This window comes from Watersipora subatra, chromosome 4 (assembly GCF_963576615.1).
Source record: "Watersipora subatra chromosome 4, tzWatSuba1.1, whole genome shotgun sequence".
Taxonomy (NCBI): Eukaryota; Metazoa; Bryozoa; class Gymnolaemata; order Cheilostomatida; family Watersiporidae; genus Watersipora; species Watersipora subatra.
The window spans coordinates 2,915,089-2,932,238 of NC_088711.1; the positions used below are offsets into that span (position 1 = coordinate 2,915,089).

Here is a 17,150-nt window from a genome sequence, read left to right on the forward strand (position 1 = left end):
ATTATGTCAGCCTAAATATAGTGACATCAGGAGACATTTTTCACTTGAGAGCTTGCTATCTTTAAACAAATTTACTATACATCGGTTGTCGCTCATTAGACAGAATCTCTCTTGATGCTATCCTTGTAATCAGATAGTTTTGGATACTTGTCAGGTATACCGTGCGAGTGGTGGTCTACGATAGCGAGTATCCTGACAACCAAGCTACGACGACCGTCACAATTCAGGTCAACAGGAATCCAAACCCTCCTTATGGCCCTCTCAACTACCTTTTCAACATTTCTGTTGGTGCTCCTATTGGTCAGCAGGTAGGCCAGTCAGTCACTCTCTCCGAGCGAACATTCAAAACTATAAAACATGAACAGACAGTTTCACAAGTTTTTAAATAATTTTTTCACCTATCATACTAACAGCTACAATCTCGTCTGTTGTTCTTCCTGCAGGTAATAGACATAGAAGCCTTTGACTTAGATAACAACACGCTCACCTACACAATGGTACCAGAGACCGCTGGAGAGGCGCTCTCCTATTTTTATGTCTATGAGAACACTGGTGCAATCATCTTACGTAGAAGCCTACCTAGTGATTATTCAAGAGATTTTGACTTTGAAGTAAGGGTGGCGGATGACGGCGTCCCTTCCAAGTACTATGTGACTAAAGTCAGAGGCAAGTCATGCTTTACTGTTCTATACCAAAACTGATGGAACTTTTTGTCTGTGTGTCATTTTGCCAGTGGTTGCTTTGGTTAGTCATCATTCACTCTCTGCACAGCTTTCATGCTTTTCAGTTAAGCTGTTGTTATACGATGTTTGTGAGACTTTGTTTGGAGACCCATGACCTAAAATCCTATAAGTTTCCACAGATCAAAGGAAATCACTATAAATACACAACTGGTAGAAACAATGATTTATCAGTAGCGTATAGGAACACAAGCCGTTCTTTAGGTAGCCAATAGGAGTGGAGTAATTCCTTTATGTTATCAAATAGGAACAGAGCAAGCCATCTAGCAGCCAATAAGCATGGGCAGTCTATGGAGCCTCAACGATGAAGCTGTTTGATTATCTGAAGGGAATCAACTTGTAGTTGTCATCCAATACTGTCTGATATCAATAACCGCGCTTCCTGTTTGTCCTTCTCGTTATGGCATCAGCTATTGCGTTTAAATTGTAGTGCTATGCATCTTCATTGGCATATATTTTATTGAGTATTTACTTATGGTTGTTGGAAGAAAACCTTAAATATAACCTCAGATACATCGCTATAGACGTTTCAAATGATTTAAAGATAGGTTGGTTAAAGTTTGTCCCATTGTTTTTCGCTAAATGCGGTGTAAGCATATGAGTACCTGATGCCTACAAGACCATATATTTATCACTTATAAACAATATGCATGATTATTGTTATTGATTATTGACAATATGATGATTATACTGAGCAACTCTTTTTCATCTGAGCGTTTTAGCTGCGATTGGGTTTTGTCGATTTTAATTTTGAAACATCCTGACAATGCGACAAGTGCTAACCAATGTATCATTAAATCGTTTGAGACATATATAGCGATGTATCTCAGGCTATATTTGAAGTTTTATTCCAGTAATTATAAGTAAATACTCAATATAATATATGCCAGTGAAGATGCATAACACTGTAACTTGAGCGCAATGGCAGATTTCAATAACGAGAGGGACAAACAGGAAACATGACTTTTGATGTAATTTTGGGGAAAGTCTGAGCCCTCTTTTTCTTCTAAACATATTAACTGCGATCCAGCGCTGTCGATTTTAATCTTTAACCATCCTGGCAGTCAGATCACCTCAAACATCAAACCTAAAACCTGAAACAACCAACAATATCTCAAATGATAGAAAAAATGACCCTGTAACTGTCATATTTTAACTGTACTGTACGTCCGTCTAATACTGAGTTAAGGTGTTTGTAGTCTTATTGAATAATGGAAATAAGGAATGTTCCTTAGCTCATTAGTTCCATGGCCTTTATGTTATACTACCTTTTCCTTCAGGTATCGTCCTCAGGTGTCCTCTCGTATTCACCCAATCCGAGTACTACTTTAGTGTAAACAAATCTGCTGCCATCGGAACAGAAGTTGGACGAGTTGAGGCATCTGGAGCTGATGCAGTCGACTACACACTTATAAGCACTCTACTGACTGGCAGACTGTACAGCGTTGACAGCACTGGGGTAATCAGTGTTGCTAGCCCTCTCACATCTCTTGACGGGATGGTGCATACCTTTTACGTAGAGGCGATGACATCGGAGTGCACTGTTACAGCTCTGGTTTCTGTCAGAGTTATAGAGGCTTCTACTCCACCAATCATTCACACATATGGTCAGTCTGATTTACTAGTATAATAGTTGTATAACTCTAGTAGGTGTGTTCTGTGCACAAGGGAGGATAACTCTAATAGGTGTGTCCTGTGCACAGGGGATACTAATAGGTACAATGATAAACACATTAATGTATGCAAGCGATGTAGTGGTAATTATTTGGCATGAAAATTTCATACGTTTCAAGATTTCAACTGAGAACATGTGTTTCTGGTTTGAAGGGAAACTCTGGCCAAATTAGATGGTACATCTGTTCAACCAGAGCTTTCTCAGCAAACTAATTGATATAGTCTTGACCAGCAAAGTGTTAACCTATCATTTTTGTTAACATATCCTTCTTATTAACATATCCTTCTTGTTAACATATCACTGTTGTTAATGTATCCTTTTGTACATATTCTTGTTAACATATCTTTCACGTTAACATATCTTGTTAATGTATCCTTCTTGTTAATGTATTCTTCATGTTAACTTATCCTTCTTATTAACATATCCTTTTTGTTAACATCTCATAAAGCAATGAACGCATTATTTCAGATAGCGGTCCTATGGTGACAACCATCAATGAGACAACTCCTCCCCTCACCATCCTGTTCAGATTCAATGCAACAGATGCAGATGGTGATGCTGTCAGATTCACATTAGTTAGGATGGATAGCAGCAATGCCGAAAGCTATTTCTTCATCTCACAGATTGGCCATGAAGGGTACATCGGTGTGCAGCAAGATCTGAGGAGAGACAGACCACAGTCTGAGTATAACATGGCACTGAGAGCCAGCGATGGCGTCAACACTGTCTCTGCTCCTGTTACAGGTTTGTCTCACTTCTCAGACTTGCTAGATTTCTTCTTGAAACACGCATCCTTATTAGCTAGACCATTTATATGACTTTTCTTTTGGATGTTGTAGTATACGTGTTGAGAGATCAGTATGCACCCAGGTTTGTGAGACAGAGTTATTCCAGCGTCGTTCTGGAGAACCAGACCGTGTCCTACGTGCTACCGGTACCAGACTTTGAGGCAGTCGATGCCGATCTTAAAGGTCAACTAGTATACAGAGTTATAGGAGATGACCTTGCTCTTGTATTCTTCATGTTGAATGATGATAACAAGCCAGCAATCAGATCGTCTCTCATTGCCGCACCTGATGATGTATACAAGGTAGACTTGAATGATGCCTTTCTGCTATAATTGCCTAGCTAAGTATGGATGACTCGGAGACAGGCACGGTATCCTTGTAAAATCACATATCTGTTGGGTCAGCGTACTTTAATAGATTATCTTCATTATTAAAAACAACTTGTGGCTGTTATGTGTAAAATGTACTAATGAATAGTATCATGGTTTCTTTACTTTCATTTCACACTGCCCAATAGTGTTAAGGTTATTTTATTTTTATTTTCTGCTGACTATTATTATTAGTTTCTTTATTTTGAAAGTTAATTGAACTGTAAAAAAATTTAATCGCAAAAATTCTGAATTTTAAAAACTAAAGATAAATTAAAATGTTCGATTTTCACGACCACAGCGCTAACTACAAACCGCTATGCCGTCATGGCTTGTTTTTTATTTAATTGATAAAAAGTCTTTTTCCAAATATGAAAACTAATGTCATAAAAAGAATATGGAATGAGGGTTCGGTCACAACTCGATCTTCTATACTTTATGGCTATTCGTCACTTCATTTTTGATGACTCACTATTCTGCCTGGAATATTTGACTCTGCTGTGAGGCCTAGTAGCACTTGTCCATCTACTAATACAACCTCTTCATTCTTTCCTTTAGCTGAGAGTTCAAGTATTTGACTCCGCTTATCCGGACAGTGTTGACGAGGCTGTACTTACCATAGACATCATACGGCTGAGCATAGGCAACACCACAGAGTTTAAAACTATCAGCGAAAATACAGGTAAAGTTATATCTTACTTTTTCTCCTCTCATTCACTCCATTCATTTATTTAGAGTCGCGGTTCAGAAATTTGAAAGTTTGAAATTCAGAAAGAAAATTGGATATATCTAGAAGTCTTATCATACTACATGGTTAAATCTAAAATATCTCAAATACCCATCTGAAATAAGCCATTGTGTAACTATATTAGGTAAAGTGACTCGGTAAAACGCATCCTCAAAAGCTGTCTGGTTCAAGGTTTCTAGTGGAAATTCTAGCTATGCATAACAGCCTTACTAAATCATTGCAATGAGCTTGTTTCTACTATTCATTGCCAATAAAGTAACATAACTATATATATAATATATATACATGTATAATATATATAACCATATGCATGCATGTATAAGAAAGCTTATCAATAGTATTTCTAAACTGAAAGACAATTCGCCAATTTTGAGAAATGAATGATTACTTTTTGAGGTTCTCGGTCTAATTTGGCTTTAAGGCTGTGTCACTGGTGACCCTCAGTCCACAAGTACACAAGTACTGATAGCTTGCCATTCAGTGTTAGTAGATGTTAAACCTCAGTTTATAGCCTGAGGTACTCTGTTTAAAGCATATAATGAGCTTGATGAATGAGTCTTAGTTGAGAGTTTATGTCATATCCAATGAGAATTGTTGGTTTTTAGCTCCGCTCACTGAGGTCTACAAGTTCTCCGCTGGGGGAGGTGTAGGTAGTGCTACGTACTCCTTACACGCATCTGACGAGGCTTTTTCAGACTACTTTATAGTGGATGGTAATAGCGGAGCTTTGTACCTTCGTCGCTCTCTTGCTGGCCAGAATATCTTCAGCACTACTGGCACTATCAAGGTTTGTAGAGTTCAAAGTGCTATAAGGAGAGGGTTAAAGGTTACATTATACTAAGTGTGCGAATGTTTGGTAAGCAAATGTTAACTCCTGAAAGACCTTCTTCTTGCAAGAAATTGAGCTGTTCATAGTCCACTTTTAATCCAGAACTACATGTATATAGTATGATGGATGTGTCATGCAGGTGTGTCTCGGCAGCAGATGCGGTTACCAGACACTAGCTATCCTAATAATCGCAGGGCAGCAGCCATACTTTACTGGGTTACCATACAGCACTCGCCTGAGGATCACTCAACCTCTTAACAGTACAGTGTACACTGTCTCTGCCAGGGATGACGACTTTCAAGGTCAACTGGTCTATAGGTAACTTGAATATATCTTGTGTGCATTCTGTTAATACATATATCGGTTAGTACATTGAAACCGGTGAGAAAATTAATATGTCATTGGAGATGACCTGACAAAAAATTTTAGTAGATTCTATCAGAAAGTATCAGTATCTTTCTACCAGCTATGATTATTTTTGATGTTTGAGGTAATCTGACTGCCAGCATGTTTTAAAACTAAAATCGACACAACTTACTCACAGTTGAAATGCTCAGATCAAGCGAAATTGCAATTATGATGTCTATGGTTACGAAGAGACCAACAGAATAGAGACGTGTAACGCTGCAACTTGAACGCAATAGCCAATATTTATAACTATAGAGACAGGCAGCCGCGTAACTAGTGACATCATTTTGGCACATATTTTTCTTCTGTGCATTTTAACCACGATCAAGTTTTGTCAATTTTAATCTTGAAACATCTTAGCAGTCAGATCACTTCAAACAATAAAAATAATTGCAAATAGTAGAAAAATATCGACACTTTCTGATAAAATCTACTAACATTTTGTGTAATTTCATCCTTAATTGGTTCAGCCTAATCTATGTTATTGATTATCAAAACCAGTATAGCTGAGTCTAAATCTACAATCACCTATCAGCTCGGTGTACTTACTGTACAAACTGACATATTTGCACTCGACTGTAGGGTGGTCGGTGTATACCCAGCTCAACAGTTCTTCAATGTCGAAGCCGATGGTACTGTACGACTAGTAGCCGATTTGCAAGACGATGTACAGAGAAACACTCAGTATCAGGTCAGTACTGTTCTAGTTGTTTTAAGGAATGACATCTTATTTGGCTATTTGATCGTATTGTGTACACTCGTATTGCTACTTTGCAGCTGGTGATTCAAGCGTACGACTCACTGGTGCCGGAGCAAGTCACTGAGGAAACGCTACTTATCATAATTGACAACGCCCCTCCTATACTTAACCCTAGTAGAGACACCATAGAAGTCACCGAGTTCCAACCACTTGGACAGATATACAAGGTCAATGCAACTGATGCGGATGGTGATGAGTTGGTTTATCGTCTGCAAGACACCGACGGAATAATCACGAATTTCTTTTGGGTTAACCCAATGGACGGCTCAGTCATGCTGCAGAGGTCATTGACTACTGTGTCCACTGACAGCTTCATGGTGAGTCATTTCTATGAAGCAACTCTTGTAATCTCTTCACTACATGCATTATTCAGCTGGATCACTGAGCAATAATATTTTTCCTTGTTTTTGTATCATAAGAGTAGTGAATGACCAGGATCTGAGTTTGTATAGCGGAAGTGGGGAATACAAGTTCAGCTCAATTGTATGTAGAGGTTTTTATGCATGGATTTTTGTCATAAATCAGATAGTCGAAGCGTTGCCCATTTATGCATTTTATTGTGCAGTTTTTGTTATTAATACAACAGAGTGCCATGACAAATGTTAAGTACTAACCACTACACTACCATGGCTTGCTGTTATAATGCTGAAGATAATTTTTGTAATTCAATGTAAAATTTTGTTCAGCAAGACAAAAAAATGCCATGACCAGGATTCGAACCTGGGTTTTCATGACCACAACGTGAAGTACTAACCACTATACTATCATGGCTTACTTTTAAAGCGCTGGAGATAATTGTTGTAATTCAATGTAAAATCTTTGTTATCAAAGCAATAAAATGCCATGACCAGGATTCAAACCTGGGTTTTCACGGCCACAACGCTATGTACTAACCACTATAATACTATCATGGCTCACTTTTAAAGCGCTGGAAATAATTTTTGTAATTCAATGTAAAATCTTTATTATCAAAACAATAAAATGCCATGACCAGGATTCGAACCTGGGTTTTCACGGCCACAACTTCAAGTACTAACCACTATTATACTATCATGGCTTGGATTTTTTAAGTAGCTGGGATATTTTTTGTATGGTAATGTGTAAGTGTCACAAAGGTTATGTTGCGTCATGAAAAATTTAGTTTCACTCAACGCTAAGTATTACTTGTGCACTTTGAATGAAACATGAGCCTATGTAATGCACCAAATTGTATACTAGCCTGTCAATGCCGTATTTACTTGGCGTTTTGTAATTCTTCAAGCTTGAGGTTAGGACGAACACGCCCTAGCTTCTACAATTTTCAAGCCATATCAAACAACAACAACAACAACATTATAATGTACTGGTGTATTTTACAAGGTATCTATTAGAGTGTGTGACACGAGGTCACCACCCGCTTGCTCATCGCAAGACTTCATACTTCGCATCAATGTCAACAGAACAGGTATACCGACCATAACTAACCTACCAGCTGAGGTCACCATTGATGAACAGAGGCCTGTCGGTAAGCCAACGTAACTCTGACTGGCCTTCTCTATGATAATATTTACTGGTGCTCAAGTCTACTTCATTCACTGTTTGTTAGATGTCAGCCAGCATGGGCTCTTTGATGACTTCCTTTTCTGCTTTTCTGCTGCAGGTAGCCGAGTCTTCACTGTAACAGCCACAGGACTTGACCTTGTTGATGACCTTGTATTCAGTGTAGTTGGCGCTTCTCCAGCCCCCACATATTTTATGATAGACAGCGATGGTGCTGTCAAGGTTCAAACTGATCTTACAAGGGACAATCTTGTGGAATACAGCGTAAGTATTTAGGTTTCTATGAAACATTTTCAGTTATACATTATATAATAGCTAAGTAATTTAGGAGTTGTCAGTTACTCTTTTTAACTTTGTAGTAGTTTTACTCGACACGCCTTGTATTCTTGCTGGCTAAAGATTTACCAGTCCAATTCAAATCCTATTTTCAGGCGAAGGTCTGTTTTTAGCTATAGACTCTTTGTAGGTGGTTGTATCAGTCGCATATCGTCAGTCCCCGCAGCGGGCCACCACAGGAATCCTGACAATCAATGTAGAACGTAATCCTAACTGTCCTCAATTCGGTGGACCTGTTCAAGTAACCGTCCCTGAGACCCATCCACCTGGAGACACTCTGATCACCGTGAATGCTACAGACGCGGACGGTGACGATATTCTCTACAGTCTTATCAACCTAAACGAAGACACGAGAAATTTGTTTTTTATCGTTCCAAGGACAGGGGAGATTATTACTAAAAGTTCTTTGAGTGTAAGTTTTTTTATCATTTAGCAGGTTCTCCGGCTGCATTGGCGAGTAAGGCTTATAGTATAGCAGTAGTGCTCTGGTTTGTTGTTCATCCTTTCAAATTAAAACTCAAAGATTGACATTGTATGGCAAACTTCAAATCACAGCTGATTCTTTTCATGAGAAGTGATTTAGTTGGGAGCTGATGCAGCCAGCAAGGCTATCAGCTGCTGAAGATGGTTGTATAGCTCTTTCCATGATGATCAGTCACATGATTTGAAGCTTGCTTTTCCTTTTTATTTAAGATTTGCCTTCTTTCATAGAAGTAGTATTTCGAATAGATTAGGTAGATTTTGTTTGTTCAATTGTATTAGAATTTTGAAAAAACAATAAGAATGCAATTCGCTCTGGACTAGATGGTATTCTCATGTGTAGAACTGTCATAACTGGTTTCAGATGCCTCCGACTGGTCTGCAGTTTGTGTCATACAGCCTGCTGGTTGAGGCAAGTGATGAGCAGTATCCAAGGGAGTGCAGCACAACACAGCAAGTGACCATCACAGTCTCCAGAGACAGGATACTCACCGTACTTAACTATTCAAATAAGTGAGTTGTCTTCTATTTATAGTCAATTTATGTCCTTCGTTAGTTTAGGTAATATGATGGACATGGGAAGCTAACTTTCAGTCTTTTGCCTATACGCGTATCGATTGACCTCTTTCTTCTCTTTATAGAACCATCTTTGCTACTGACCCAGTCAACTCTACAGTGCTTGAGATATCCGCTACTGATGATGACTTAGAGGGTGATATACAGTTTGAAGTACTAGGGAGTTACCCTACCTTGGAGTTCTTTGATATCCAAGAAATTGGGCCACAATTTGACAATAGTCAAAAGTCGAAAGTGTACATAAAGAAATTGCTGACTGAGGATCCTCTTGAAAAACGAGTATATTTGGTAAGACGTGATTGGCCATTGTTTGCTCTGAACTTTTGTGATTGGCCATTGTTTGCTCTGAACTTTTGTGATTGGCCATTATTTGCTCTGAACTTTTTGTGGTCGGTCATTATTTTCTTTGAACTTTTGTAATCGGTTATCATTTACTCTCATCTTTTCTGATTGATCACCTACCCAAATTGTATTCACATCTAGTTGGAGTGTTTTATAGGTCTCAACCGAATCTCTAACACTGTATCTCTAAAGCTGCATCTACATGTAGTCTTTTAGCCTGTGCTCTATGTTCTAGTTGACTGTGGCAGCATACGATTCCGTATACCCAGACCACAGAGCTATAGGCAATATCTACATCACTGTCATTAGGAATCGGTATGAACCACGATTTGATAGGAACCCATACACTGCTACTATCATGGACTCCCATCCAATTGGTTGGTATTTCTGGTTTAATACTGACATCTGTTTTTCTAAACTGCATCCTGAAACTTATGTACCTGTCCACACTCTTGCTCTAGATCGCAGGGAAGTTTAGCAGTCTGCAGGGAAAGTAATTATTTCTTACGGTATTTTACTGATGAGTCGACTTTTTTAAGTTCACCATACGTAATATCAGAGCACTTAGCTCTGAGTGTCCGATTAATATTCATCGGATGGCGTGTTTCAGGTGATCTTGTGCAGCAGGTGCTTGCACGAGACATAGATGGAGATGAGATCACATATGAAATAACTGGAGCAACAGGAGATGGTGCTGATCTCTTTTTCATTACCCCAACTGGGGGCTCTGTCAAGACAATGGCTGCTCTCACTGACTCCATGTACCAATCATACACTGTAAGTCTTAAGAGTGATGTTTTAGACTCAGCTGACCTGAGCTCATTTGTCAGCAGTACAGCAGACAATCAATTCTAGTAATTCAATCTCGGGAAAACCATAAATATTAGGAATGGTTCTTTCGCTGATTTTTGTGTCTCACTTTGTAAGCTCTTGATGGCTCCCACAAACATTACAGCTAAGTTCTTTGATATGCCACTTTATTGGTTTAGCTAGTGCAAAATGCAGTTTGATCCTACATGCGTTTAGAGATCCGGTATTTCATGATATGTTATGGTTTCCCTCTCAGACTGTCAAGCTGTCTCCTTATTCTCTTTCTGTATTTATCCTATTACAGCTCGACCTGAAGGCATCAGACACTGGCGGAAGGTTTGACATGACTAAACTCATAATAACAGTAAGGAGGGAAGAAGATGAGATGCAGCCATATTTCATTGGAGCTCCGTACTCATTCTCCTTTGATGACAGTAGAGAGCCTGGAGTTGTGCTCTTCAACGGTATTATTGCTCAAGACCCAGACGGCACGGTAAGTTTTCATGTCTGCACCACAGTTTTCTTGTAACTTTTACCTTCTGACACAAGATCTTAAGTTACTACCTGACAACTTGCTTTGCCTTTCAGGGAGCTATTCGCTATTTCATTGATGGTGAGTACCCTGCCCAGCACTACTTCAACGTGACAGACAGAGGATTCATCGTACTTGCCAACTCTGTCAAGAGAGATGTCCTTTTTCCAGATGTCTATTCAATAAAAGTCTGTGCCTTCTCTTCAGACTTCCCATCTAACATCAACTGCACTCTGGTACTTGACCTTCCCTTTCTACTGTTTACACTATAGCAAGCGCTCTGTATGCAATTTCTTACAATAGGTTATGTATCTCGTCTGAGAGCAACTCTACTTCTCTTTCTTTGTGAAGAGCCAAGAAAATTAATCAGTGATTGACAATAGCAGACAGTTGTGTTACCCAAATGGTGTGAACTGATGACACGTAGAGACAAATGATTGTGAGTAGCGTATACTGCATATTATTAGATTTTTGTTGTTGCAGGTGACAGCGGAGGTCGTTAGGAACCGGTATGGGCCGGAATTCGACAGAGCGCAGTATTCTACAAGCATCCCAGATTCATTCCCTCTCTATCAGGATGTTGGGTTAGGAATTTCAGCACGGGACTTTGATGGGGTTTGTATTTTATTTAAAAAAAAAAATTTTAGCCATTCGTTTTTAACTTCTAGATATCAAGTTTTCATCGATCTCTCTAATAGTACAAAGTGAGTGTAGTACAATGTCATTGTACTTTAGACTGCCTTGTATCTTCTGCAGGATGTCTTGAGGTATTACATCAAAGAAGACCAACTGGGACGTCTGGCTTCAAAGTTCTTCTATTTGGACGTTGAGACGGCCAGCATGAAAGCTCGAAGACCTCTCAACCGATCTGACATAGACTTTCCATCAAATGGAGTTTTCCAGTTTGCCATTACTGTTGCTGATCAGGTGTCAGTGAATAGTAAGACAGGCGAGGCTTCTGTTTCTATCCGCATCACATCTGGTGACCTCCCACCTCAGTTTGACCTTGCTCTTTATCCATCCAGTATTACTGAGAATCTTGGTGTAAACTCAACGGTGGTTCGTACCAGAGCCCGAGATCCAGATGGAAATGGCCAAGTAAGTACCTATCACCCTTTTAACTCTAAAAAACTCACTTGTTGTCTGTTGCCATAGGTTAGATACACTTCGTTATTTTGTTTTTTGCCAATTGTAGATGCGATAGACCATTTTCTCTTGCCATATCTTTTCTTGCCATATTGTGCTCTTCTCTCACCACTTTATTTCCTTCATACTATATCGTAGGTATCGTGATGCAGGCAAGTATGTCTAGAACTTGTAAGACAACTAAATCAAATATTTTTAATCAAGTGGCAAGAGAGAACACAACTCACAACTAAATGTAAAGGTTTGATGTTATCTAGTGGTTGACTCAGTATTTTTTTCTCGATACACAGGTAAAATATGACATCTATGGCACGAATGATCTCGATCTTTTTGGTATTGACCCAAACAGTGGAGATGTCTTTGTAAAGAACTCGCTTAAAGGAACAAACATGTTTGCCACCCTCTACAGGTGAGATTGTTTTGTGATATCTAAGCTTGCAATAGCAGTTTTTTTAACAAAGCTTGTTTCTATTAGTTAGCTATTCTTCATGTCATGACTCGACAAATTTTATTTGTGGCAGTGAGTCACACCTGACTAGCCAGGCATTTCATTCCTTTTTACGTTATCTAGCTCCACGGTTAGATTCAATGTCAAAAATAGAATAACAAATGCACTAGCTTTAAATTTCTACCTGCTAGAAGTAACTCAGCACTAGTTCTCAGCCTTGGCAAACTAACTTCTGTTGTTCTTGTAAGCTTTTATCAGTACTTCTTCATGTCTTCTGCTCTTCATAGGTTCAACATCATGGCCTACAATGTTCTAAACCCTCCAAACATAGGAATATCCACAGTAGAGGTGACGGTCCGCCGCAACATATTCTCTCCAGTCTTTATAGGAAGCTACACTCTGACTATCAATGAGAACATAGCTTTAGGATCTGCTATTGAAACAGTGAGAGCTGTTGATGAAGATGGGGTAAGACAACTCCCAATACTAGTAATTATTGACTAAAAATTTTTTGTACAGACCAGTTATCTAGTGAATAACCACATTTCTTGTTACTAGGATGATTTACTCTACTACCTTGATGGAGCTGGAAACGAAGAGTGTTTCTTTGTTACTCCCACATCTGGAGTTATCTACACAACATCATCATTGGATGGAACAAATCCCAACTGCAGCAGCAGTACTTATCAGGTGGAATGATGAATATTTTGTAGCTTGTGCCCTAGTAGCAGTTCTATCAAATTCTTCACAAATCACTGTATTCTAAAATACAAAGCCATAGCTTGTGTTCTTTGTGTTTGTGTAGCTGAGAGTAAGAGCTAGAGACCAACGGATTCCAGAGAAGACTGGCACAGGCTATGTTAGTATAACTGTAATTAGGGATCGTTCGACTCCTTACTTCATCAATGAGCCGTACGCCACGACTGTCAACTATACAGAGCCTGTTGGCTCAGGTATTCTGACTGTGCAAGCTCTGGATGACACACTGACTGTGAGTGCATGGCCACATTTACTCTTCATTTTGGCTTACAATTTGTTACTCATGCAGAGCCTTGTAAACTCTATTGAGAAATTACTTTATTCATCGAACTAGTTTATAACTATTCACATCCCTATGCAGATGTTGTTGTTGGAAAGATCTCATATCTAGAAAGGTTATTCATTTTGCAGTTCAATTACGCAGTCTGTAGAAAGTTTTTAAGATAAGTTATTAGTTAGATCAAAGCACGTGCTTCTTTACTTCTGCAGGGAAGTCTAGTGTACAGACTTATTGGAGACTTATCCGGTCCGAGTTTCTTTGATATCAACGAGACTACTGGAGTCGTGTACATTCGTAACCCTCTAGAGTTAGGCGAGTCATCCAAGTACACACTGCGAGTAGAGGTAGGAGTTGTCTTCTCTCATGCAAGAACACTCGTAAAAATCTATACATTCATACTAATGCTCTGCTCAGCCTTCACGAGCATATCTAGTCTGTCTAGTATTTGTCTATACTTCGCGTTATGTCTTTTTGTCACACAACTGAGTGTTATGTAACAGGTCTATGACACGGGTGCTCCTGATGAAACAAGCACGACCACTGTAGAGGTAACAGTTGTGCGTAACCATGACTGCCCACGGGTCATACAAGATGACTCTTTGCTCACTCCACCAGTCTGGGATGAGCTAACACCAGTTGGCACAGTTCTGCTGACCATGAGAGCAGAGGATACAGAACAGGTAAGAGATGTTCAGGATGTTGTTGATACTAGGTACTACCTTATGTGGTATTATTTTGGAGAATTCACTGTGTTGGAGATGTATACAGAGGAGACCTAGTAGCATTTGCTTTTCCTGATCACTGTGAATACTTGAGTATCAACTAGTCATAACCAACACTGTGTTACATGACTGTCTGGTGTTATGTCTGGCTGAGTTGCCAGCTTCTCTTATTAATTTGAGTGGTCGCTATAGTATATGATCTCTCCTCTAGGTCACTTACCATCTCACAAACGCTTCAGATTTCTTCTTCCTAAACCCCACAACTGGAGAGTTGGTACTAATAAAACCGTTCACGTCTGACAGTCTTGACAGAGACATATATAATGTAAGTACATGTCTGTCTCCTCCTTGTGTGCTTTTATACTGAATCAATTTTAAACATTCAAAACTATTTGATCTCTACTAAGATCACTCTACAAGATTCTATCTTGCTGATGTTCATTGGTTAGATGAGACTGACATTTGTTGACAGGTGAGAGTGAAAGTGCGAGACACTGGCATACCTGTCTGTGAGATCGCCTATGAGGTAGCCATTAGAGTTGCTCGCAATGTGTTTGATACAAGGTTCATCAACTTGCCCCAGACAATCACCATATCCCAGTATGACTCTGGCAGCATATATACCGTCAGATCAGCTGACTCTGACCTCAGGGTGAGTTCTTAATGTGTCTACCAATTGTTGTACATTGCAGGATTCATACATTTTAGATAGGCTGTGCATTCCTATTCATAAATTTTGCATTATATACATTAAATAGCCTCAGTACATTAAATGGTGTTTACTCGGTTTTGCTGAAAGGTACACAATTGATAATGTAAATAATTTGTGAATTAGCCAATAGCATAGCCTGTTAAAATATGCCTGTGTATCAAGTAATAATGACAGAACTGTTCGCCCTCTTGGAATGCTAGCTTGAGTCAGTCAACTTTTACAATAGAGCTACTATAGTAACTTATCTGTGTGATTGATATTGCTGTCTACTGTGTCTAGGTTACACTTTCTATGAATTACTCACTAGTTAATGAATAGTAGGCCTAAAGATATTTGGGCAGCTGTTACACTCCACATGTGAATATATGCTGCAGGGAAACATTACCTATGAGTTGGTTGGAGATTTTGAAGCGCTCCAGTTTTTCCAAATCCACCCAAGTAATGGAGCAGTTTCTATAAGGAGGCCTCTCGCAGAGGACTCGTCCTACTCAACTCTCTATGAGGTGGAACTCTTGCTAATTTCTGTGTTATGTTAGATGTAGTACATACCTCCACCATGTGTCACATACATCTGTAACAGATGTATTTACTAACTGTTGTTCTAACATACCTCGCACATTCAGTTCTGACACTTTTAACACTTGTCTTCGATACCTACTTTGAATGTCTATATACATTTAACACGTGTCTAAGATGTTTATTTAGACACTTACCTTTTTAACTTACCTCTTGTAGTTGTTTACAGTTACCTTTCATACTCACTATCAGCTTATCTATCTACACGTAGCTCAGATTCTGACTCCATCTTTTGCATTCAATTTCTATAATGTGTCATCTTTAAAATACTCAGATGAAATTAATTAACATCCTTTAAATTCCACACGATTTTATTTCATTGGTTATTTGCTGAAATACCAGCTAGTGTTTGCAGGTGATGTTTGCTACCTTTTTGGAAGGCTATGAAATAATCTGGTTTATTTAAGTACTTTAGTTTAAGTTTACTTAAGTTTATTCAAGTACTAATTTAGAAAAAACATACGATTCTAGCAGTTCACAGGGGCTAAAAACGATTGTAAATCTGTTTGTAGCTGACTATTGCTGCCTATGACAGCGCCTTTCCATCGGACAAGACTTCTGGAGTACTGACTGTCAGAGTTACTAGAGATGATCCACTCAACCCATCTGAATCACGAGTAGAGGTTACAGTGGCTGACACTTTCCCTCTCAGTGAAGAGTTAGTCAGCCTTTCTGTCAGCAATGCTGCCAACAGGGTACCCACCTTATGATTCTTGCTTAAGTCATTACACCAAATAATTTGGTTTTTGTATCAATACAGTTATACCTTCACATACGAGTGCCCCAACTTATGAAAAGATTCAAGGTTCTGTACAAGCAAAATTTCGAGCATGTTTTTTCTTTGAGATACGAGTAATCTTTGAGATGTGGGCATACTAGCTGGCTCTCGATGACCACTATATGGCCAAGTATGTGAGAGGCCGATTTTGAGAACAGCATCACTTGCTCGGTCTCACTCCTTGAATCAGTTTGAAAAAAAGTTTTTAAAAGGTTGGCTAAAAGTTATAGTGAACGCGAGGCAAGCAGCGCCAAACCGGAAATAGATAATAAAAAATTAAGACTAAAATTAAAGTAAGTTTAATTAATAAAGAATTAAAACTTAGCTTTAAGTGTGTATTTAGTAAGCTAAATTCATTTACGTTAAATTCATAGTTTATGTTACGCAGTGTCACAAAAGTTTAGTTTACTAAACGTGTTGCTGTCAAGTCTCTCAGACCGGCGTATCCCACTGGTCTGTCTCGAAGGTAAAAACTTACAGTAGTGTATATAGCAATGTTCTATTTCATTGCAGATTTTAACAACTAAGTATTCATTATTTTTTTAGCATAGGTACTGAATTACAACTATTAAAAAACACATTTTCCTCTATAATATCATGTTTTATGTGTTTTTTCATAGTAGGGTAACGAATTAATTTGTATTCAGTTATTTCATATAGGAAATAGTGCCTTGAGACACGAGTAAATTAACATATGAGTTCAGTACTAGAACGCATTAAGCTCGTATGTTGAGGTATGACTGTATTTTATACTAATAACTTTTAACACTCCGATGCCTCACTAACAAATACGAGTAT

General features: G+C 38.8%; 1 protein-coding gene and 1 non-coding gene across 2 annotated transcripts in view; one reads left to right on the forward strand and one right to left on the reverse strand.

Annotated features, from left to right (window-relative positions):
* LOC137393831 (uncharacterized) overlaps positions 1-17,150 on the forward strand; it is a 93,588-nt gene that overhangs the window by 57,918 nt on the left and 18,520 nt on the right. The window contains exons 76-106 of the mRNA XM_068080540.1: positions 155-308; positions 444-666; positions 2,021-2,347; positions 2,884-3,159; positions 3,255-3,505; positions 4,130-4,253; positions 4,925-5,106; positions 5,288-5,466; positions 6,139-6,247; positions 6,334-6,633; positions 7,676-7,820; positions 7,956-8,119; positions 8,322-8,603; positions 9,036-9,184; positions 9,313-9,535; positions 9,825-9,966; positions 10,200-10,366; positions 10,704-10,892; positions 10,988-11,167; positions 11,415-11,546; positions 11,688-12,029; positions 12,368-12,486; positions 12,813-12,993; positions 13,084-13,215; positions 13,331-13,516; positions 13,774-13,908; positions 14,065-14,262; positions 14,498-14,611; positions 14,759-14,938; positions 15,373-15,501; positions 16,087-16,269. Coding sequence (XP_067936641.1) covers positions 155-308; positions 444-666; positions 2,021-2,347; positions 2,884-3,159; positions 3,255-3,505; positions 4,130-4,253; positions 4,925-5,106; positions 5,288-5,466; positions 6,139-6,247; positions 6,334-6,633; positions 7,676-7,820; positions 7,956-8,119; positions 8,322-8,603; positions 9,036-9,184; positions 9,313-9,535; positions 9,825-9,966; positions 10,200-10,366; positions 10,704-10,892; positions 10,988-11,167; positions 11,415-11,546; positions 11,688-12,029; positions 12,368-12,486; positions 12,813-12,993; positions 13,084-13,215; positions 13,331-13,516; positions 13,774-13,908; positions 14,065-14,262; positions 14,498-14,611; positions 14,759-14,938; positions 15,373-15,501; positions 16,087-16,269 — 5,797 coding nt within the window. The remainder of the gene's footprint in view (positions 1-154; positions 309-443; positions 667-2,020; positions 2,348-2,883; positions 3,160-3,254; positions 3,506-4,129; positions 4,254-4,924; positions 5,107-5,287; positions 5,467-6,138; positions 6,248-6,333; positions 6,634-7,675; positions 7,821-7,955; positions 8,120-8,321; positions 8,604-9,035; positions 9,185-9,312; positions 9,536-9,824; positions 9,967-10,199; positions 10,367-10,703; positions 10,893-10,987; positions 11,168-11,414; positions 11,547-11,687; positions 12,030-12,367; positions 12,487-12,812; positions 12,994-13,083; positions 13,216-13,330; positions 13,517-13,773; positions 13,909-14,064; positions 14,263-14,497; positions 14,612-14,758; positions 14,939-15,372; positions 15,502-16,086; positions 16,270-17,150) is intronic.
* On the reverse strand, positions 7,016-7,087 carry Trnah-gug (transfer RNA histidin (anticodon GUG)). The gene has a single exon. It is a non-coding gene; the product is annotated as a tRNA-His (tRNA).